The sequence below is a fragment of the Haemaphysalis longicornis genome, unplaced genomic scaffold (genome assembly GCF_048455015.1).
Source record: "Haemaphysalis longicornis isolate Haplotype H1 unplaced genomic scaffold, Haemaphysalis longicornis Haplotype H1 scaffold_431, whole genome shotgun sequence".
NCBI lineage: Eukaryota > Metazoa > Arthropoda > Arachnida > Ixodida > Ixodidae > Haemaphysalis > Haemaphysalis longicornis.
Genome location: NW_027526373.1, coordinates 35376 through 58014, shown reverse-complemented (window position 1 = coordinate 58014; position 22639 = coordinate 35376). Strand labels below are relative to the sequence as shown.

Here is a 22639-nt window from a genome sequence, read left to right as displayed (position 1 = left end):
GAAAGTGCCCATGCATATTCAAGCGCACCTCGTTCGGTGGTAGCGCCGTCACCTTTGTGCGCTTAGGCACTGCAACACTCTCGCCATTTTCAACTTCAAGCTCTGGTTCATCTGCGACTTCTGGAATTTCTTTAACGTGGGTGCGGATAAGTGTTTCGGCAATCCTGTTCTTGAACTCGAATTGGTCCAGCATGTCTTTTGCGGCAACATCCATGAGCTTGCAGTCATTCCTGTATTCGATCCAGGAGTTTGCGACCGCTAGATCGAGAAAATCGGCAAACACCCGTACGGTCAGCTTCTTTGTACGGATCTTCGTCCTGTAATAGGACAGGTACCTGTCCACAAGGTCCACGCCGCCCATGTTCTTGTTATAGGCTTTTACGCAATATGGTTGCGGTATATCCACTTCCTCTTTTTGCTCCTTTGGCCACCTTCTACACGTTCCTTCAGGGTTAATGCCGAAAGCGGTCGAAAGAATCATGACTGATTTTCGATCCTTCCACTTGGTGACGCACATTTCTCCATCACTGCGGACAACGGAACACGATTCTCCGCGGATCATGTTGTCTTCGTTTAGAAGCTTGGAAGCCGCGCCTCCAGTTCGGTTTGCCACAATTGTGCGGGTAAGATATCCATTTCGTCTGAGAAGGAATTCTGCCAACTTTATTCCCGTAAAAAAACGGTTGGTAAACACATGGACAGGCTCGTCCGTTGGCACTGTTTCCAGAAGCCCCTTTACAACTGCGCCGCCAAGACCAAGTTCCTTTATGTCGGCATCCGGAACCGTTCCTTTGCCTCTGTAGATCAATAAATCTAGCACAAGTCCATCACTACTTGACAAGAGAAAGTTCTTGAGGCCAACAGGATTTGGCTTGCTTGGTACGTATTGCCGGGCGTGACAATGTCCGCTGAATGGAATCACCTGCTCATCGACAGATAGTACTTCAGGGCGCGGCAGTTCGAGACATGCCTTTTGAAATGAGTCGACGATACGCTCCACTCTGAGCAACCTGTTCTCAGTTTGTGATGCTGTTTGGGTGATGTCGACGAAGTGCAGCATGCCACGTAACTCAAAAAATCGGTTCCGGGTCATGTTTTCCACAACAAGAGGTATAGCAGATATACGGGACCAGTATAGTCTAGCTCGAGGAAGCGCAAGAAGGCCCATTACAAATGGATTCCAGCCAGTTTTTTCATCTCTAATGCGGACGTCCGCACAGATCTGTGGGCACGCGTCTGAACCGAATAGAGGTTTGTTTCCTCCGCGCATAGCTTCCAAAAGGTTTCGGGAAAGTACTTGGTGAAGTAGGCAAACGGAGACAGAGGTGAGTTTGAGTGTACTTGTGGTGGTGTGGTGTCCAATGTGCACCTGGGAGAGAAGCTGTGAAAAACGAAAAAAAAACCTGTTAGTCAAATATTGAATTAAAAAGTTTCTTTTGAATAGCGGCCTTAGCATCGAAACAAATTACAGAAACTAAACACTTACTCTGCCACTTTCCAAATGGGTCCACGGGCCTGAAATTCGTGGCTGCCTTGTGTGTCATCATCTTCATTTTCATCACCATCAGTGCTGCTGTATCAGCATTCACTGCTGTCGTCTAAGTCATCCAGATCGTCGTCTTCATCAGACAAGTCGACATCACTTTGAAAGAGTAGCTCTTGTACTTCCTCGTCGCTTAGGAACATGGCTGCAAGACCGAACGAACGATAATATTTTTTTACCGTACTGACCTGAAGTGCCCAATTGGGTAAAATTGTGATTTATAGCCCGGCCGTGACACTTGGAACTTGTTTCAGTGACTCTCCGCCAGGTGCAAACGTCGTCTGCAAGGAGCTACTTGAACAACGGTACCTAGAGTGATGTGTGCTTACGAAGTTTAGGATTTCGCCATGGTGATTTTTTAGAGCATAGACTACTTATTTGGATCGAATTTGGACAAAGAAAAATTTGAGTCCAGCTGGCCTTTAAGTGACAACCAAAGTATTGTCCAAGACGTAGAGGCGCTAAGTAAGATTATAGCATCGATCATGGGATGATTAGATGCAACCTAAAGCCTAATCTCAGGAGAGAAAAAGGAAACTAGTGAAAACCAAGAAAATCCGCATAGAATCAGCGAAAGCTTAAAAAACCCGTCAAAACAAATCCTCGCATTTCAACGGGCCGAGCAAGGTCACTGTAGACAGGCTGAATGACAAACTAACATCAGCCCTCAGTGAATCAGAAGAGGCTGTAGTAGAGGCAACATGTAGGGAACAAACTGGAAAACTATCTCATAAAACGAACGAATTGTTAAACGTAAAAACATGAGTCTGTTAAGCACAGCGGATAGGGTTGAATTAGCCGATCTGCATTCATGCATATAACATGGCAGTGATCGAGGAATGGCAGGAAATAACGGGAAGCTTGAAAGCAAATAAGAGAAATTTAGCCATCGACAAAGACAGGATGTACGCCCTTAAAGATGAGCAGGGAAACAATACGCACTACTTGGATGAGATAATAAAGGTAGCAGAACAATTCTACATCAGGCTGAATACCAGCGACCTTAGACCAAGCGAAACTACTAAGAGTAGAAGCTCTTAGGATGTCCCACTAGTGACTAAAGAGGACGTTAAAAAGGCTCTCATAGGAATGAAAATAGAAGAAGCTGCAAGTGACGACAGCATAACCGTATATCTTTGGAAGAAGGGGCGAGATAATGTACTGAAAACGTTTGGTGTACGGTTTTCGGAAGCCTTCAATACTGAAGCAGTGCCCATAGCCTGGAAAAATGCCAATATTGTGACTTCTAAGGAGGGAGGTCTCGAGGACGCCAACAATTACAGACCTATCCGCGTACTCTTTATATTATTACAAGCTGTTTACAACGGTTATAGTTAGCCGCATAGGTGGCAGCATATATTCCCAAGAACCTAGAGAAGAGGCTGGGTTTAGGAAAATTACTCAACAATAGATCTTATCCGTGCCATCCAAGAAGTGATAGAAAAAATCCGCAGGGTACACTAAAGCACCTTACATGGCCTCTAGAGATTACATAAATTCACTGGATTCCGAACTCACCGCAGCAGGTTCATAAGCACTGCACTAAAAAGGCAGGAAAGAGAGGGAACCTTCAAGAGACCCCTAGAAGACATCTATAAGAAATGTACGGGCAGAATAACCCTCCACAAGCAAAGCGAGAAATTTTTGATCCGAAAGAGAGTCATACAGGGAGATGCCATCGCTTCAAAAATATTCACAGCTGTCTCGAGGGGAGTATTTAGAAAGCTTGACTGTGAAAGCATAGGATTAGGGATTAAAGATGAACACTTTAGACAATTAAAGTTTGCAGATGACCTTTTATTGCTGAGTGAGACTGCAGAACACCAGAAAACAACGCTTGAGAAACCACATTCAGAAACCACGCCCGTGGTCCTTAAAATCAATATCAATAAATCTGAAGTAATGAGGAATCGGCGTACAAAAACGTCCTTTCAGCTAATAAAACGAAACGCTAGAAGAAGCAAAAAAATGCTACTTCCTCGGAGAGATTGTTAGTGCTGACCACAACCAAGAGTGAAATCAGGCGCAGAATAGGTATGGGCAGAGTCCTTCAATGCTTTATATTGAAGGACTCTGGTATGGGTTAGGGGGCACTCGGCAAGCACTCGGAAATAGGAAAAGTAAGCTGCCTCTACCATTCCAAAGATGATTCTACAACATGTGCATACTGCTGGTGATGACATACGGAGCTGAAACTTGGCGGCTTATTAAACAACTAGAAAACAATCTTGCGTCGGGTCAACGGGCGATGGAACGAATATTATTAGGTATAACACTCAGGGACAAAAAGCGGGCTACCTCGACCAGAAAATAAACTAGAACTGACGAAATCATAGTTCTAATAAAAAAAGAAATGTACTTTGACTGGCTATGTAGTGGGACGAACTGACAACCATTCGACCATTAGGCTAACCGAATGTATGTAAAGAGATGGGTATAGAAGGGGAAGTAACCCGATGTAAGGGTGAAATACGGAAGTTCGGGAATAAACTGTGGACTCGAGCTGCGCGGGACTGGAGCGGTCGCAGGTCAATGGGAGATTCCTTCGTTCTTCAGTGGACCTGAGTAGGTTGATTATGATTATGATGATGATGGTGATGATGCAGAGAAAACTGAACAAATTTACAGTGAAAGTCCTCATGGTAATAACTTCAGAGTTCAATATTCATATAGTTCCTTCCTGAATACTTGCGTTGTTTTCATCCGCGTCTTGGAAAACTGCATCATTTTTTTCCTTTTTACCGCCTGCTTCAGCTTGGGGTAATAAAGTACCAAATGTTTTTTCACCGCGCTAGCTTGCAGCCTTCTACGTTTTCTTGCCTATATTTTATCGCGTCTGATAAAAGTGCATGCAAGAAATGAAACACAAGAATACATTTTCCATTGCCAGTCCTTGTTGAGGAATCGATACCAATTAATCTTTTCGTGGAGTCAATGTTATAAAATATTTATTATTTCAGCGCGTACTCAGGGTTCCCCTAGGGGAATATGGTGAACTTTTTTTCAGTTGGGGACCCTTAATTTTTAGGGCGTATATATAGAGAGACATTAGGACATTTGACCACACGGAAATGAGGGATCCATACATAGAGCGGAAGTGGCTTCGGGCACGTATTGAGTGAATAAAAGATGGTGGCTTCTGCGTTCCATCGCTATCCCATAGGAGTGGCTCTGGAATCAGTTGACGTAGCAGCTGTGTTTTGATAGGATGGCGAAATATTGCGGGACCGGCAAGCGACCCTATATGCCGACCATTGGATTGCCCACAGGGTACAAAACAAAGCTCCCTGTACAGGCGAAGCTCCTGTTAAAATCACCTATTAATTCGTGCATCTCGACCCTATAGTTTTGCTACTTTCTACACTGAAGTTATCGCAACGGCGTAGCCTATATTCATGGGAGCCCTCGAACTCGGTGCAGCAGTAGTAGCTTCAAGTTGGCAGTGATGACACGCTCGCGCAGGTGTTTTATGAGCACTCGTGATATCGGACGTCTAGTGCCCATAGATAAATCGGTAAATTAGCCTAATAACGTTATCGCGTTGAGATTTTATTGGCGCACATAACTCTGATTATTGTTTTGAAGGCGAGATCCTCGCGAGAGTTATTGACGAAGTATTTGCTGCAACATCGCATTTGCACTGTTTTCTTAGCTTCCTACGCTGTCGTTTCTTTGTCTTTCGCGCAATTCAGTCCAACTGCCTCCCTTTCTGCTACAAAGTGTTTACATATTTCTTTGCTTTTATTTATTCTTCTCACTTCCGGAATCAGCTCAGCAAGCAGACTAGTACACGCCACAGTCTCCCTAGGTACAGGGCTCTGGACGGCTGGTGTGCACCTGTTTGACTCACGTACCATCCCATTTGGTGGTCCCGCGGCACGCATTACCCTACAGATTTACGTTTACAATTCTTATTTAGTGAATTTTGTGAGTCAGGCACATGCCCCTCAAGTTTTTCAATATCAGGGTGTTCTTCCTAAGTACGCATGTGCGACGAATAAGGAGGCAAAAGTTTTGTTCTATGGTGGCATTGTGCGGAGAAAGCACAGTTTGAAGAGCACTGTAGTGCTTCTGTGCAGACCCGAGTGCAAATCCTTTAGTATCGCCTACGTGTATTTTTTTCATTTACTCATCACTCCAACAGTCTCATTATTTACTGGTCATCTACAACAACGACGATTTTTCGGAGATTGGGGCACTTATGGCTTTCGATATAGAAGACACCTGCGAATCGTGGAATCGGAACCAGCTACTTGGTAACGTATCTCAAGCTGAAACACAAAGAACCTAAGGCGAGACAAAAGATGCGAACAATTTGCATCAGAACCGTAGCCGGTCACAGTGATTCGTGCCAAAAGACGAAGAAGTAAAAGCGAAGAACGAGAAAAAATTACGATTTAGGAGTAAAAAGTTGAATAAGTATGGCCAGACTTGCGCTCTCGAAGCCCATAAGCTGAACTAAGTGTCCCAGAAATTTTTTTGTTAAGCGACCGATGTCCCCGATTTTCGAACAATTTATTTGGCATGGAATGTGAGCACAATGAAGAGCCTTATATTTAGGCAATTTATTATTGAAAAATGTGCTGAGGTGCATGCCGATGCGGGGTAATACAACGTAAAAGTGTGCTTTGAATTGTTTAATTATTGATGAATGTAATATTAGATGCTACGGTTGAATGCATAAATTTACATCATCATTTCGTTGCAGGCGAACCTCCCAAACCCCCCGTCACTACCCCTTCAGTTCCTGCCTGTTAGCATCATGCTATTTGGAACTACCATTACAAGAACGTTTCAGAAGAAGGACTCATCATTGCCACCTACAAATTCATCTTTTATTAGAGTTGCAAGGTGTGCTACAGGAAATAAACTTCGTGTTCTATTCAATCGTCACTGAATGTTAGAGTTGAAATTTTTTCTAGTCAAAGCAGGGGAATGCGTATTGATCTCTTGTTACACACAATTTACGAAGGTGATCTCGATAATTACAGAACTGGTGCAAAAACTGGTTTTCAACTATTTTCAAAGTTCATTTGACTAGAAATGGGACAAACACAGGCATACAGTGATATAACTTTCTCTCTTACCAAATAATTAGTGAAAGCGATTTATGTCTCCAGGACCACCCAAAGCTCAGCATGAATATGAATAGTAACCCTATTTTTTATTACATGAAATCTCTCTGGCCATTACTACTGTGAGAAATATATCGAATCATCACTACTTGTCAGCCTTACTAAGAGCGTACACCTAAGAATATACATTCATTAAAAACGCAGGATTTCAATAAAAGTACGCATTAAACTATGCTAGAAAGAGTCCTAATAAATAGGCATCAATTCCCTTGGTGCGTAGCACCAATGGTTTAATTACATTAAAAATAAAGGAATGAATGCGGGCTGGCGTACAGTTCCGTCATTACTTTTTACACTAAAGCGAAAAGGTCAATCTGGTGACCTCTTTACACAATAAAAAGGAAGTTTTGCAGGTTTTGTTATCGTGATATCTGGCTCGGGAACATTGAACGCACAGCAGACGTTTTGGCAGAGGAGGAATCATAACTACACAACGTGTGCCTTCGACATAGTCAGTTAAACCGCCATTCTAGAGGAATTAGCCCAAGCGTATCCAAGCCAAAATACTCAAGACTCGGTGCGCCACGTTCTCCAGAGTATACACGCAAAACCTAACGGTTCCAATTCCGGCTAGTCGCCGCGTACTTACTTTCTGGACAGAGGAGTTCCTCAAGAGTCTATATTTGGAGCAGCCCTCTTTAATCTGTATGGCTCGTCAATTCGAGCAAGACACATCAGCCCGTTTCTCCATCTACGCGGATGATATTACGATACGGACAGAAGGTAATGACTTCAAAAACACGGACAGTGAGATTACTGAACTTCAGGCGGCTGTCGCAAGCCTTGAGAACCATCCACCTCAACCCGGGAGATGGCACCTGAAAAAACTGATCTCTTTCTTGTTCACGGAACCAAGGCTTCACCTGCTACGTAACCAACCACCCTCCACATCGCAAATAGCACTATCCGTGCCACTTGTGGCCGCATAAAGCTGCTTAACATCCCGCTGGGCAGTCAAAACAGTCGAAAGATCTGGCTAACCAAATTGAAAAAGCAATGGAAACCATGCTTCACCGTATTAAGCGCCCGTCTAACAAGTACGGCGGCGCACAACAAAGTTCATGCATTGCTTTGGCTCGTGCTGTGACCATCGGTGCCCTCGCTTATGGTGCCCCCGTATATGCCTTCAGCAAGACTAATCTCAAATTCTTCCACACCCTTCACAGAGCCACACTCCAAACCACCACCAACCTAACTGGGCATACAAGAAATACTGCACTGGAACAAGCCGCTACACTTCCCCCATAGATCTGATAATGAAGGAAACTCGAATGCAAGCGGACTTCAAGAGGACTCTTACCCTGCAAGGACTGGCTTTCTCATATGGAACAGACAACGGCCCTTCCAGGTGCACAACCTGCTAAGCCCAATGGCTCCATGGGCTCTCCCGGATGTCACCCCTAATGTACCTTCGAAACCAGTCCCGCGCGTCACTTCAAGCTGAGCAAACAGCGCCTAGAAAAGATAAACCGGTCCCGTTTGCCCGGTGAGATTGACATCTATGCGGATGCCAGCGTCAGGGACCACACCGTCGGTCTGACTTGGCACTGCTCGGAAAACCCAGATCTCAGCGGCAAAGCAAGCCTCAACCTTGTCGACATCACGCCGTCGGAGGCTGAGCTCCACGCTGTCATCGGTACCCTCAACCACGTAAGCTTCGACGTCTCGCAGATGCCCCCATCCCACATTCGCATCCTCACGTACTATTTCGGCGTAGTTCAAGAACTTAGACGCCCGTCCTCTCTCAACCCCCTCACACAACGAATCCTGACCCATGTTGTGCCTACTCCGCGCAACGGGGTATATATACGGATTGATTGGGTTCCCGGCCACCAGACAGCTTGCACGGGTGACCAGGCCCCCCATTCTGCGGCACAGGAGGGCAGTATCGTTACACCTCTGCTGGTTTCCAGTACGCCGTCTCTGACAGCGCTACCTCCTTCAGTGCAGTTAGTTTGACATAAACACGACAAGAGGAACTGCTACGTTGCTGCCACGCTCAAGTATACTTAACCATCCTGCACCCTGCCACCAGCTGGCGAGGTATTTGTCAGCAAGCTCCTAGCAAATGCCGCCCATTCCCCGCACATATTCCGAAAATCTCTCCCCCAATTTGCCTCTGAAATGTACATTCTGCAATACCCTCACATAGGCAGACCTCAACCATATCCTTCGGGATTGCTCCTTGTTCTCGCAACATCGCTCAGAGATCATCGCATAATTGCACGCGCCCTCAAACACTCCATAAGGCTATCATGCTATGGAGAAACCTCTACTCCACAAATTAGAGCTTTTCGCCATCAAAAGTGGCCTATCACGGGCAGTGTAGCTGGGTTCGACTCTGGTCCCTGCAAGCTGCCACGTCCCTGTAAGACACTGCATTCCCCTCCCCTCCTGCCCTTCCTCTTGCCTAAATCGGCTTTTGGCCCTCCTTACCAATAAAGGTGCTAGTACTAATTTAAGGTTCGACCACCGGATATCTAGTGAAAGCACAAGTTAGTGCTCTATTCTAGCCAGATTGGTTCACAATGAGCTCGCTCTTCATAAGTTAGAACTGAATTTTATAGGATTTCTTTGTCATGTGAGGAGCTGAATGAGGAAGTTGAAAGTAATCTTATTTGCATGGCGTTAGAGGGCGAACGTAACCACGACGAAGGTTCTCATGACTGTTGAAACTGTGCTTTCGGACTGATCCAAGCCCTAATTCGTTTTGTATTAAGCACTAAACGTAAATAATGAACCACAAACATCAATTTGTTCCAACAACAATACGGAATACAAATTAAAGGGTAAACAGCGACGAGTGGGGGCACCACCGAGTAAATTCTATACCGCAGCATGTACCATTGGCTAAGTACGCAAACAATGACATGAATTAAAGAAAATTGAACTCAAATAAACCTGAAAACACCGCAATCGCAGAGAGTCCTTACATTATCTGTTGAAAAATTTGAAAAGCTTAGTGTCAATGTTAGCGGATGGCACCGGGCGTAAAGCATATAGGCCTATTTTCGCACTATACAAGACGTGGTTACCCCAAAACGACGGACAGGGCATCGTGGGGATGGTACGATCTGCACTTCAGCAGCACGATATTTTGCAAATTACCGCAAAATTGTTTAAGAATATGGTGTTTGTAGGCTAGCTGGAAACGCAGTTCGAATTATCTATAGTGATGTGGAAGACGCAATAGAATTTACGGAACGTTATGACTTCAAAAATAAAAGTCGAAATTGATCTGATGATTTGCAGGGGTTAGAGTGGAGTCGAAACCCAACAACAACGAACGAACATTTGTTGACAGGAATGACTCAATGCCACATGGGGAAGGGAAAGGAGCGGAGAAGAAGGCTTCAATAGTGTCCCAACATGGAGGAGTCAAAAACGAACCGCCACAGTGCGGATAAAGTCTGTTTGATGCGGCCTGTCGGACGGATCCAGTCCACCTAAGCAAGGACCTAGGTAGGCCAAAGTGTCTCACGTGGCCCTACAAGGCCTATGCAGTCCCATACAAGGTGATGGATGATTGGCTTCAGCGGCGTTAGCGATCGGAATCAACGCAGGAGTCCTCGGTAGAGGATCCGTCAAGCTGCGTGCGGAAATTCCGACAAGCCTCGCTCACCAGGTCGTGCGCTCACTACCCCTCACTACCGAGGGGTCGTGTGGGCCCTTGTATTAGGCGAATGGTGTATTCTAGAAACACGTCAATCGCCTGTAACAGTAAAATAGAAAGTGGATCAGAGGAGGCGATTGCCTTGTTGCAGAATGACGTTTATGATATTCTTATGAAAGAGTGCTCTATAAAGCGTTTTGTTTCCTTAATTTAATTTGAACACCTGTTGGCGGGATCAGTTGTGCCGCAGAGCTGCTCTGAGTTTCAGAGGGGAGAAGTCTTGTTTTTGCTCTAACGTTTGCGGCGCTAGTGGCGGTGAGGTTTTCCACCAGTTTCGCCCTTCTCTAATATGCCGCTCCGGACAATGTTGCTTCGTAGGAAAAAGGTGACACCTTGTCGTTCACTTGTCTGCTCTTGTTCGATAAACAATGTGTACAATCCAGAGCGAACGCCGCGGTATTCGATTATGCGATTATCATCTGCGCACGTCAGTTGGCTGACGTCTTCTTTAAGGTTTGTATTATGTTTACTCCGGTGCGCAAGTTCACTTCACTAAACTGTAAGCCTTCTAAAATGCTGTGTCATTTTTTCCTGAATGACACTGTGTACATCTTCGCTCTTCATCCCTTATTACAACGAAACTTGCCTTGAACTTTTTGCATTTCGTACACTCGCCTACTTTTTCAACCAATTTAAATAAAGTTGTCATTCGTGCCTTGCCCAGTATCAAGATAACTTTGTGGACATATAAAGAAAATTTGTTACATATATTAATTTTAAAATTCACGTGCTAACAATTCTTGTAGTGTGATTGGAAGATAATATGTGACGACCGGAGTCAGTCCAGTGTGAGTAAAAGCTCTTTCTTCAAGGTGGTCTTAATTTATATAAAAAAACGTTTTTTTTTCGCTGGAGGTGGGCGATTTGCGCTTGCATTAGGTTATGTGTCTCTCTTTTATAGCAGGCGCACGGCCGACTTAAAACGTATACTGGGCTACGTCAGCGTGCGTATTGCATTCGTGTGGGGAGCTTCCTTATATATATATACAGCTTTTGCAAAGTTCTTTCAAAAGTCGAGACGAGGTAAAAATTTTGTTTTGGGGGTTGAAATGGGCCGGACCTATTTAAAAGGCATCGACCTGAGAATAGTCTCGTAGATGTGTGGGGGAATACCAAACTAGAATATTTCTTTTGGCAGTTAACGCAGCTCTCCAAAAACCGACAATCGTGAACGACATTCAGTCTCGATGACAAAGTTTCGAAATGCACTTGAAGAATATATTCGCCCGAGGATTGAAAAGAATTCTAAACGCATGAGTTCGCTTCCATGGACACATTATAATTTCTGTTTATCTATTGATGATTCATTTATGTGCTCCTTATTGGCATTTATCTTTCGGGAAGCTACGAGAAGCTTCCCGTCATGGTGGACGTGTTCAGATGTAGGGCGCGATTTATAAAATTTCAACAAGAAATCCGCCACGTACGTTATACGTCTTTCGCCCTCTTCCTTTATAAAGTTCTAGAGCACCTTTGTACTAACTTTCAATCTCCTAGCACATATAGCTTTGCAGGTATAAGCATTTTGGGTGGCGCGGGGTTGCCGCAATGGGTCACATCTGGTGTCAAGGCATGTAAACCAAACCTAGGTAATTTCCTCCACATAGTGGTTCCTTAAAGACCATACTCGTGCTATCGCGGGACTGTTCGATAGTTTGTCAGGTTATTTACAGCCAAAATCCAAAATATAAACAAAACTGTCACCGTGACCCTATTCGACGAATCCACCTGTAAAAAATCTCACAATAAGCACGTCATTCACCCGTAGGGGTCTTTAAATCATTGAAATAGGTAAAACAAAACCTCCCGCTGCATCGCACAGGCACTTCTAAATCAGGAAAAAACATATAATAACAGCGCTTGTCGAAGCGCGATATCAACAGCCCACAGTAACCAGAAGCCTAACCAGCCTCGCCAGCGAGGTTAACTCTGAAAAAAGAAAATCATTCATTCGGCAAGGGTCAAAGATTGTTCAGAAAACTAAAGACCTTTCGCAGCATTGGACACTAAGTAAATAAGAGGAAAATCCCCAAATAAGTTGAGCACTACCTGAGGAACGCCGCGCCTAACCGGGCTATGAATACGACCACGGACCAGGAAGGCACAGCTATAGCATCGCTCAAGTTTGAAAAACTCGACAACCGCTTTGCACACCTGAACATACGTTATACACTTGGGTATAGCATTAGCTTACCTTTCCAACAGCCGCACGTTACTAGAGCAAATCTCTAAGCCAGCGTCTCAGCTTATTCTTTCAGAACCACGCTCGTAAATGCAAAACCCAGAGACGCTGGCTTAACATAAATTCAGGCGTGTACGGCAAGATACTTCCCTGGAAACTTCTCTTGCTTTCTTGCCCTTTTTCGTATCGCTCTCTCTGGCCATCCCATGCAGGTATGGAGTCCTGCCTGCTCCGCAAGTAAGCATCATCCCGGAAACCTAAGGGGCTACACTAGAAAAGTTGAATCATGCTTGGAATGCTCTTAGGGACAAAAACAGCACTCCCTCATGAGAGAAGGATGTGGGCACCTTGGTGATAGAGTGCACTTTGATGAACCCTAGTGAGCAGCGGTAGGGCAGACGTCCATGACAGCGGCCTGAAGAGCGATACACAGAGGTTGCAAGAATCCTGTGTCCGTTCAGGCCGCCTTTAGAAATTGAGTCTCGCAACATTCAACCCACGCGCCTTGTCCAGCGAGGGAGCCTACCTGGACTACTAGAGGAGCTCTCGAACATTAGGTGGGATATTAACGGATTAAGCGAGGTTGGAACGACGGGAGAAGGCTTCATGGAGCTCACAAATAGGAATATTCCGTGCTACAGCGCGACCCAAAAGACGGCAGGACACCGGGTGGGTTTAGTAATCCACAGAAAAATGGCAGAAAATGTGGATGATGAAACAACAAAAATAGGGCAACATATCTTTGATGCAGGTGATAGAGAGCAACCTTGGCTTTAATTTGTGAAAGATAGACCGAAGTGTAATATAGCCTCTTTTTAATTGGCATTCAAAATATCAAAATTGGTTAGCTTGGTGCTGCACAGGGCGTTTCCCACATTGAACCGTCTTGACCACATAAACTAAAATTTGCCCGAGCATTGAGACACGACAGAGGAATAACGCTGAAAAACGTCAACTACTACTTAGCCTGTTTACATTCTGAGAAGAAAATCCCTACATTTTCGGCAATTTTATAAATTCTTTTTTCAAATTTAGGAATGTTTATAAAAGGAATTCGCTCTCGAAGGCAAATACGAGTAGGCTATGTAAATTTAGAGTATGAAAAGTCTTTATATAACAAGATCTAGAGCGATAGCTGAGGTGGTTTTTCTTTTACGGGTGTAGAAGTTTCCAATTTTCCGAGAGCCGCTCAACGCGCCAGTGACCCAAGCCGGTCACTGAATTTTTCGGAATTTTTTTGATACAGAGGAAAATATTTATCTACAAAATAACCTCACAGTTGTTTTCCCCTGTTCCCGAGGAGCTATACATAAAATTTTCGCCAAAATTAAGGATGTAGACCGGGCGAGCCTGTGGGAACCTTCGTGAAAACACCCTGCACTGGAGGAGCGAATGGCTGTTAGAAAAGGCATGTTAATTCTTGACCCATGGCATATTTGCACAAATTGAATGCACACTGATAGAGGTGACTCTAAAATAAGGGTACAGTTACTATAGCTTGCCACTCTTCAGTGTACTAGGTGTTATTCAAATTCAAAAATTCAACTTCCTCCTAACACTACTGATTGTTTTTCATATGAACCTCAAACGATGACGCTGTGTTTCTGATTCTGAGCCATGCAATACAGATAGGAGAAAAATAAATGTTTATTAGAGCAGTCAAAGTTGTTTATAAAAGTGATAGGTGGGTGACCTCCTCAGACCAGAAAGTTTTGCGTCTGGGTGCCTGTATCGCCCGGTCTACAAGGAAGGTAAAAAAAAGAGTAAAAGCAATATGCGGAATCAACACAAGAGGAGGTTAGGCGGTCGGCTGCTGGTTTAATCTGGGTGGTTCGAATATTTGTAAAAAACATTTTTGTGGGGAGCTTTTCATCAGCTTTTAAACAAGGACGTGCACCTGTTTCTTGCCTTTGAATTCATAAGTGACGCTGTATTCAAGCCTGAGTACCAAGACAACGTTAAACTTAGCTTCACGGTTTAAACTCCTGAGCCAGCGTCTACATAATACATAACTTCAAGTAGTTGTAATGAACACCAGCCGTGTTCACCACATCATATCTAGCAATAGGAAAGTTGTACTAAGTTCATTCTTGTTTGTCATGTTGCCTAATTTTTCTGATTTGACCGTTTTGCGTTGAAATATGTTTGTCACTAATTCACACTTTGCCAACAAAGCTTGCTTCCAAGAAATAAAGAAGGTATAAGATATTATGGAAAAACAGGAGTCCTGATGACTGCAGCTGCCCCGCCAGAAAGAACTTACAGGTTTCCTCAGCTATTATGAAAAGATGCGAAAGAGAAAACATTTATATGTGTACACTACCAGCGTTTTTGGGGTGAAAAAGGACAAAACGGGGATCTGCGGCACGCGACCTAAAAGGAAGACAACCGGAAAAACTCTCATTCCAAAATTTCTTCAAAAGGAAAATAGCAGCGCGCCTTCCAATCAGCCAGGAGCAGGTGTATGTGGCCCGCCAATGTTAATGGCTCAGTTTCAAAGAAATAACGGTAACCGAATTATGGGAAAAATGTTGGCACAGCTTGTACTATTGGTGCAAGACTGAAGAAACGGAAGACCTGGCGGCCTCTCTCCTTTCATCGCAGACCCGGCCGTTGTACCTTACATGAATTTCCGAACTTGCTGCTGAAAGTTCTTCATGACTGGCAGGACCGGATCGTTGAATCCGCAGCCTTGCACACCTCTTCTCAAAAGGACCGCGTTACGACGCGCTAGAACACGCTGCAACCGGCTTTGAGAACTCCGCATCTGTAGCCGCGTCAGTGCTCCTCAATTGAGGCCCGAACGCTCGTGACCTGGTGACCAGAAGAGCACGGGGAGAGTTCACCCGAAGAATGCTGGGCACAGCGTTCTCTAAGGTCTAGCTGGCCGACGCCGGTCGCTCCTCACGAGGCGTAGGCTCACGTGCACTCGATATGTTTTCTTGGTATATTTGCCTGGTAACGCTGGATGGCCCAAAGAAAATCTTTAACAGTACTGCTGTTGAAATTGGCAATACACGAATTAGAGAATCCACAGATAGGAAGATGATGCGATACACCTTGGCAGCAGCTCACTTCAGCAGCCCTTCCATCTGATGTTCGGGATTTTCGATGGTTGCGTGGCGGTGAAGTTTCCGTTGTGTGACCGTCTGGCGAGATTCCACGTTCTGCCTGCCGCACCATGTCCTTACTGCGTTCGCACTCAGCCACTAGAACATCCCTTCGTAAATGTATTAAGCAGGTTGCATAGACTCAATCTTTGAAAGCGCGCACGTTCAAATGATGTGTTGGTGAACGTTCTGATTGTGCTTGGGACTTTGCAGTGTGGCAAAATAGTGGTTCCGCGTGTCTTAACCCCTACAGCAAGGGGCGATGTTCCCAGTGCGGTTGAGCGTGCGGTAGATTCTCAAAAGTTACTTGGAGCCCGAGCTGGCAGCTCTAGGCGAAAAAGCTTTTCTTTTACGTTGTTCCACGCACTTCATAGTGCTCAGGAAGAAGCCCTTGAGCATCTCTATACAGCCCTATTGAGATGTTCTTTAAGTGTTTTAGTATAGTTATGAGCTCTTTTTTGAACACTTGTGAAATTTATGTCACTAAGTTTTCGGTATAGCTTTCGCCCTAATCTAGACGTTTCTTCTCTAGTGTGTTGATTGTCCGGGTTACTGAGACTCTGATTGGGTAATTTTCCGTTTTTAGAGCAGTTCCGTTTCCACTAGTCACTGTGTCCTGTTATGTGGTTTATAAGAAATTATCTTTTCGCGTGACGACCCATACATGACAGGTTTGCTTCCTTTATGCTGCCAAGCTACTTAGAAGCACGGGCTATTTTTGGAAGATTGTGCGTCCTGTAATTCTGTTTTGACTTTCGCCCGAACTTTCAAATACGATAGTCCTCCTCCGGCTGCTTAAAAAATTAAATCATCTTTTCGTGGGGAGCCCTCATGAGGATGTGAAGCATCATGGGGGTTCCGTGTGGTTAAATTGTGTTGCTGTTATGTTGAGTGATCTGGTGTTTAGTAGCGCCCGAGGAAATTTCGCGTCCGGGTCCACACCGGTGGCAAAGGCACGCAAGTACTGTTGTGTTACGGTGAGTAGGCGGTGGTTCTCGAGGCGCCGAAGCTCGTCCATCATCTTCTTGTCGTTGTTGTCTTTGTGGTAGAATCAGTAGTCTCCGTCAGCGTTGGTGAGGTAAAGGTTGTTGACGTTGGTTCACCGGCTGAGAGCAACGTACACGCCCTCCTCTTCGCAGCTTTGTCTTCTCCTTCTTCTATTTCCGCGGTTCCCCTTCGGAAAGATGACGACAGTGGTTAAAAGCGAAGCTATCTCGTGATGGATTGTTTGGTTGGCCATTTCCTAGGGGCATCCTGCCACAATCATCATCAGAGGCGCTGCGAACGGGGCACGGTCACGGGACATACCCCCAGAGCAAGAGAAGCTTCGCACCTAAAAGTGCATAAGGACAAAACCCAAGTTTGTTTTATTTGAAACATTATGTGTTTTATAGTGTCCCCAGTGCTTTCCCTGCAGCGAACGTTGCTTTATTCACTGACAAAAAAAGAGTTTAGGATATTTTTAAAATTCTTTCGCTAAATCGTGTTTGGTGACTTTTTCAATTATGTAATCCGATAAAGCGCCTAAAACAAAAGTTAGTATGTCGACTGAGGCTGCTGGTAACGTCTAAACATGTCTTTTGTTGCTTTTTTTACCATCCGCCTTGATAGATGGCGCAACCATGCTTCTCAAACACTGCTGTAAGCATATGCTGTGTTGATGACCAGATTTTTTATTTATTTTGTTACAGGTGACCGTAATAGTTAACTAAAGACTGGATATGCTCGACCAACAGGGTCACGAAAGTGCCAATGTGGCTTACGCCACCGGACCAGGCTACCAAATCTGCCCTACTTATAATGACACCTCTAAAAACCCGCCCTTCCCCCCAACCGTCAATATGACTGTTTGCGAATGACAACCCAATCACCCACACTCACGAGCTAAAAATCGTGAGGCTTACTATCACACACAACAGATCTACACTACCCACACTAAAGTACGTGAAGAAATACACAGACCAAACTTTCCACCTCATTAAACGCGTCACCAACCGCCATCATGGCTTAACAGAACTGGACCGACTACGTTTATTACACAGCTTTATGATCAGCCGCATACTCTACCAACTCCCCTACATGCATATCACAAACACTCAAACAAACACCCTGGATGCCATGCTCCGCAACATATCGCGCGGCCTTGCTCCTTCCTCCCGGGGCGCCTACCAATCGCCTTATGTAACTAGGGATCTAAAACACCATCTCTGAACTTGTTGAGGCCCACCGCACAGCCCAACTCATTAGAATCTCCACAACACCCACGGGCCATTACATACTCCAAATCACAGGGCATACACCCCACACAACATCCACTTCCCCCAAGCCTATTCCACGCAACATCCAAGCTCTCATCCGCATCAAACCGCTTCTCCTTCACACGCACCCCATATTCCATGCGAACCGCGGGCAGCTCGTGCAAGTCATCATGCAAAACCACCCCCCCCCTGACAATGACACCATGCACGTAGATGCAGCCAAATACCCCCATAAACCGGCCTACGCCCTCTCGGTTACCGGAACTGACATCAACGTCCCGACACACACTGTCACCATCTCCACCTCATGTGCAACTACGGCGGAGAAAGCAGCCATTTCCCTTGCATTCTACAAGAGTCACACCCCAATCACCACCCTATCAGACTCGCAGCAGGCCATACGGCACTTCTCCAAAGGCTTTATATCCCCTGTAGCCCTCAAAATTCTTCTCCAAAGCCCCCCGACCGACCCCGTGCAACTGGTGTGGACCGCGGCCCACACCGGGATAGGTGCTAACGAGGAAGCGAATGCGCACGCTTGAGCTCTTACTTCCCGGGCCACTGTTTCTCGTACACCTACACACGGGCCTCCCGAGACTGAGACCTCCGAGTCTCTCCTCAGTTTCAGGGAAATTACCCTTCATTACCGCCTACTCTGCCGTACACTCCCACCTCCACACCCACACCTAATCCCCCGAGGCTACCCACATGTGGCGGATACTAAAACGCACACGTTCCCTCATCGTACTCAACTAATACATATACATCCACATCAATTACACACACCCCACTGCCCCAAGCGTGGTCAGCTGGATACTCTGTATCACTCTCGTTGCGAATGTCCTGATGACCCACATTCCCCACTCCCCTCTTCATCACACGGGGAGCACGCCCTGGGCAGCTCCGAGGAGTCCAGCCAAGTGCTGGTCACCTCCCGAGCTCTGGCGGTCGCGGCGGACCTCTGGTCCTTCTCCACTCCCCCTCGCTAACCCGGTTTTTTAAATAAAGTTTTGTTCTCTCTATTTCTTTCTCGACGTTTGATTTTCGCACGGAAGAAAGTTTCACGTTACTCGTATTACCATACTTTGACAGAAGGTTTTGATTTCTTGACGCACAATTCGCACCTCCCCATTGCAACGCGGAGGTTGAGCAAAAATTTAAACACCAATATATAGGTGACGTTTTGACTAACCTTGACTTACAAATAGACCACCTGCAAGTCTTGCAAGAGATCTTCAGTGGTGGAAAGAAGATTGGTTGGTTTAAAGTTTACAAATGTGGGTTACTTAAGCAGATTTATAGATGGGCAGGTGTTTTATGATCAAATAAAAGCGTTCTTTACTCGGATGACACCGCAATGAACCAATCGTTCATGAAGTACACGTTAGGTTCGAAAAAACTGTGAAGGGAAACACGACGTCAGACACGATGTGCGCCAGTCTTGTCTTTCAAAGCAAAGCTTCAGTGTCCTCACGGATGCCGTTGTACGCCAATACGCCCTCTAGGAAGCCAACATTTTCTTGCGATGATGATGAATGATCGGGGCTGAAGTACGTGAAAGAAAAAAAACGCTTCCCACGGCCGGAATCAAATCTTGGGTGTGTCAATTTATGAAGCCGGCGTCTATCGATTGCTGCATTTCGACATGGCTGAATCGAAAGCCCAGATTCAGGTACGATTCACGCCGTACACCCCAAAGCGAGAGTACATACTCCAACTGCGGGATTGGCCAGCCCACGAATTCGTCTCGACAACGTTTCGCGTTAAACAATCTTCATGAGGGTGCACAATTTTTTCGTGGCCCCATCGTTTAGGCGCAGTTTTCTTAACCTAGATAACAACACCAGCTACCCCGACAACCTTCTCGGTTGGTCGGAATAACGGTAATAGCATAGAGTTCAATACTAATATCTACTACAGGGAAATCTCGCGCCGCAGTTTCGGGCGGCCGTGGCCGGCTCCATTGCAGCTAGAGACTTTCCTCGCCTACTTGTCTTAACTAGAAATTAGGGTTCTTTTTGTCTCGAACCCAAAATCCATAAAAAGGTAATATCTTTCTATTGTTTACCTTGCATGATGATGCCTCTAAATATTCCCTGTCGATTTTATTTTTGTAACATCAATTTTATAGTAACAAAACAAATTTGAATAATATATTACAGTAATATTCTTGATTTCTTCAGCCAGAGGCAAATTTCTAGCCTTTTCATGGGCCATGCCAAGGGCAAGAGGAGCGCGACGGAACACTCTCTGAAAGGCGGCTCCCCTTAACCGTGGTGCCAGATTTCCCTCAAGTATATATCAGTATAGACTCAATGTATAATAGCTACTGCACCCAGCTTCACGAGGATAATCATTGTTGCTTGTAAAATGCCACAAGGTGTCACGTATGAAGACGGAGCGAATATTTGGCAAGCGTTCTGTTCTATAATGATTTTACAGCAGAGCTATTTAGGGTGGATGTTCGTTCGTCGGCGTTCGCAAATACCAAGAAGGATCTCTCCCTGCAGGATCCGCCCGGGACTGGCTTCGCGCAGTCGCTTTAGCAAAATTTCGCTCCAATCCACGCTGTGAACGTAGTTGGAAAGCAAAGCTGTAAACGGCACCCACAACAATTGCCTATGCGTTGTCACTTGTATTCACACACGGGGCTCTACAAAGACTGAAACCAGAGATTTTGCCTGCCGTTACCTAGAGTTCGCAGGCACGGCGTCCCGAACGCAGCAGTAGCGTCGCCCATGGCCGGGTTTGGGCGGCGGACGCCACCGCAGTAGCTCGGCCGTGCGTCGGCAGAAAGAAAAGGACAAGGAGCGTCATTCGAAAGGTGAGACAGCGGAACCTAGCCATCCTTCTGTGCTAGCTCGGGGCTACATCATCACGCGACACAAGCGCAGACACCGAAACAATGCGGCTTCTGAACTTAATGATTCCCATTTATACCAATTAAAACTAGTTAGTGTAGTAAGTTTGTGAATTGTGACAAAGCTGAGGGAACTCATAATCGCCATTTAACAAAATCACTTGTTCCTTTCGCCTTTTGTAACACGTATTAAAATACAAAATTATTGGTATTCAGCAATTTAGAAAACGGAGTCCCATTCGTGGAAAGCAGTGCACGAAAGGTAGTGTTTGTTTAGTGGCCAGATGTCTGCATGTGGTCTCTGCATTTTGTTTTCGGGCCCTGTAAACCAATATTAATCGTATCTTTGCCGTACGACCACTTCATTCTGCCGTGTCCGGGTTACTGAGGAGGTGCTGTCGAACAATTAAATCAAACCGTGCGAAGGAAGCGTGGAATGGACGCGAAGCTGCGTCTAAACACGCCCAAAACAACCGTCGCTAAAGCAGAAGGCAAAGCCCGGTCACGCCGATGCGCCCGCAAGCGTGAGTGCGCATGGAACGCTGGATAAATTCGCCGCGCCATCTACACTGTGCTCCGTGAGTGAAAACCGCCCTTTCCTCCGCAGCCGCGTTGGGAGTTTCTTGTCCCGTACGCCAGAAAAGAACCGTTGGCTGGTAGAGGAAGAAAGTTTGCTCTAAAGAATATCGAGTGCTTGTGAGCGTGTAACCCGCTAGCAGCGTGCAGCGTTGTACAGGCTTGCGCGAGGGCTTCCGCCAGGCAATGAGGTACCGCCTTCGTCGTCGCCATCGTCTTCCACGCTCCGGACCCGTGGCGCGACGGTCGCTACAGGGCTTCCCCCCGCAGAGCCGGAGTCCGTCGCGTTGCCCACGGGATGTTTTTCCGTCGCGTTGACCACGGAGACAGGCTTGGCTCGGTCGGCGGCGACGATGTTTTTGCGGTAGTTAATGTCGAGGGTGACAGTCTTGGGTTGCTGCTCTCCGCACGGGGAACGTGCGTACGCTTACTCTTAGGTAATCTGAACTGAAGCCCGTATAACACCCCCTCAACTCGTCGGTTTACACAAAACTGTTTAAAACCATCGGTGCATGCTATTGTTTTAACTCCAAAAAGGAAGAAGGCCACAACACGTAAATCATGAATACACCCTAAAGGAGCCGTGAAGACAAAATACAAGTAAGGCTGCTTTGTACTGATTAAAATGATACCGATTTCGTCGCAAACTTCCAAAAAATAACGGTGATAATAAAGAAAGCGTGTGGAGCTGTGGCGACTCGCTAGCCAGTTTTCGGCAACTTTTCTATGACGTCACAGAATCCAATCTTGTTTGGGGGATTGATGGCGGTGGAACTAATCAATCGCCAGGACACGTGACTGGACGATTGTAGTTGGGTGGCTAGTTCCGTTTGATCGAATCACTTGAATGCTAACGTGCACCTAACCGACTAATAATTATGCTTTTAGGGGGGATCCTCGATTTAACAGTGCTGGACGGTCCGTGGGCATCCGAAGACTGCCTTCAGACCGGAAGTCCCATAGGAATACATGGGAAAGTCGAGCGCCGGATCGCGTCTCGGGCAGTCCGCGGACGATCCGGTACTGATAATCGAGAAGGCCCAGAGCTGGCCCATATGACGTCACTCGCGCCGATAACACGTCACTGTGGCGCGAAATTTGAAAGTCCTTAATTATTTCTTACGTTTTCAACGGTTCAAAATGTCTTTCGTGAACGGAGTGAAGCTGTGTGAGGTACTAAAGTACAACTCTTTAAAGTTGTATTTTCTCTTTATGGACCCTTTAAAAAACCACAGTATTGCATTGAGCAACCTTCAACATGGTAAGCCTAAGGCATTTTTGCTCCTTCCCCTAAGTTTTATA

The 22639-nt window shown here is 45.8% G+C and overlaps 1 protein-coding gene across 1 annotated transcript in view; it reads left to right on the top strand.

Moving 5' to 3' along the window:
• Positions 1-6430, top strand: part of LOC144137674 (uncharacterized) — a 37030-nt gene extending 30600 nt beyond the window's left edge. Inside the window, exon 11 of the mRNA XM_077669609.1 lies at positions 6252-6430. Coding sequence (XP_077525735.1) covers positions 6252-6301 — 50 coding nt within the window. The 3' untranslated portion in view covers positions 6302-6430. The remainder of the gene's footprint in view (positions 1-6251) is intronic.
• The last annotated feature ends 16209 nt before the right edge of the window (positions 6431-22639 follow it).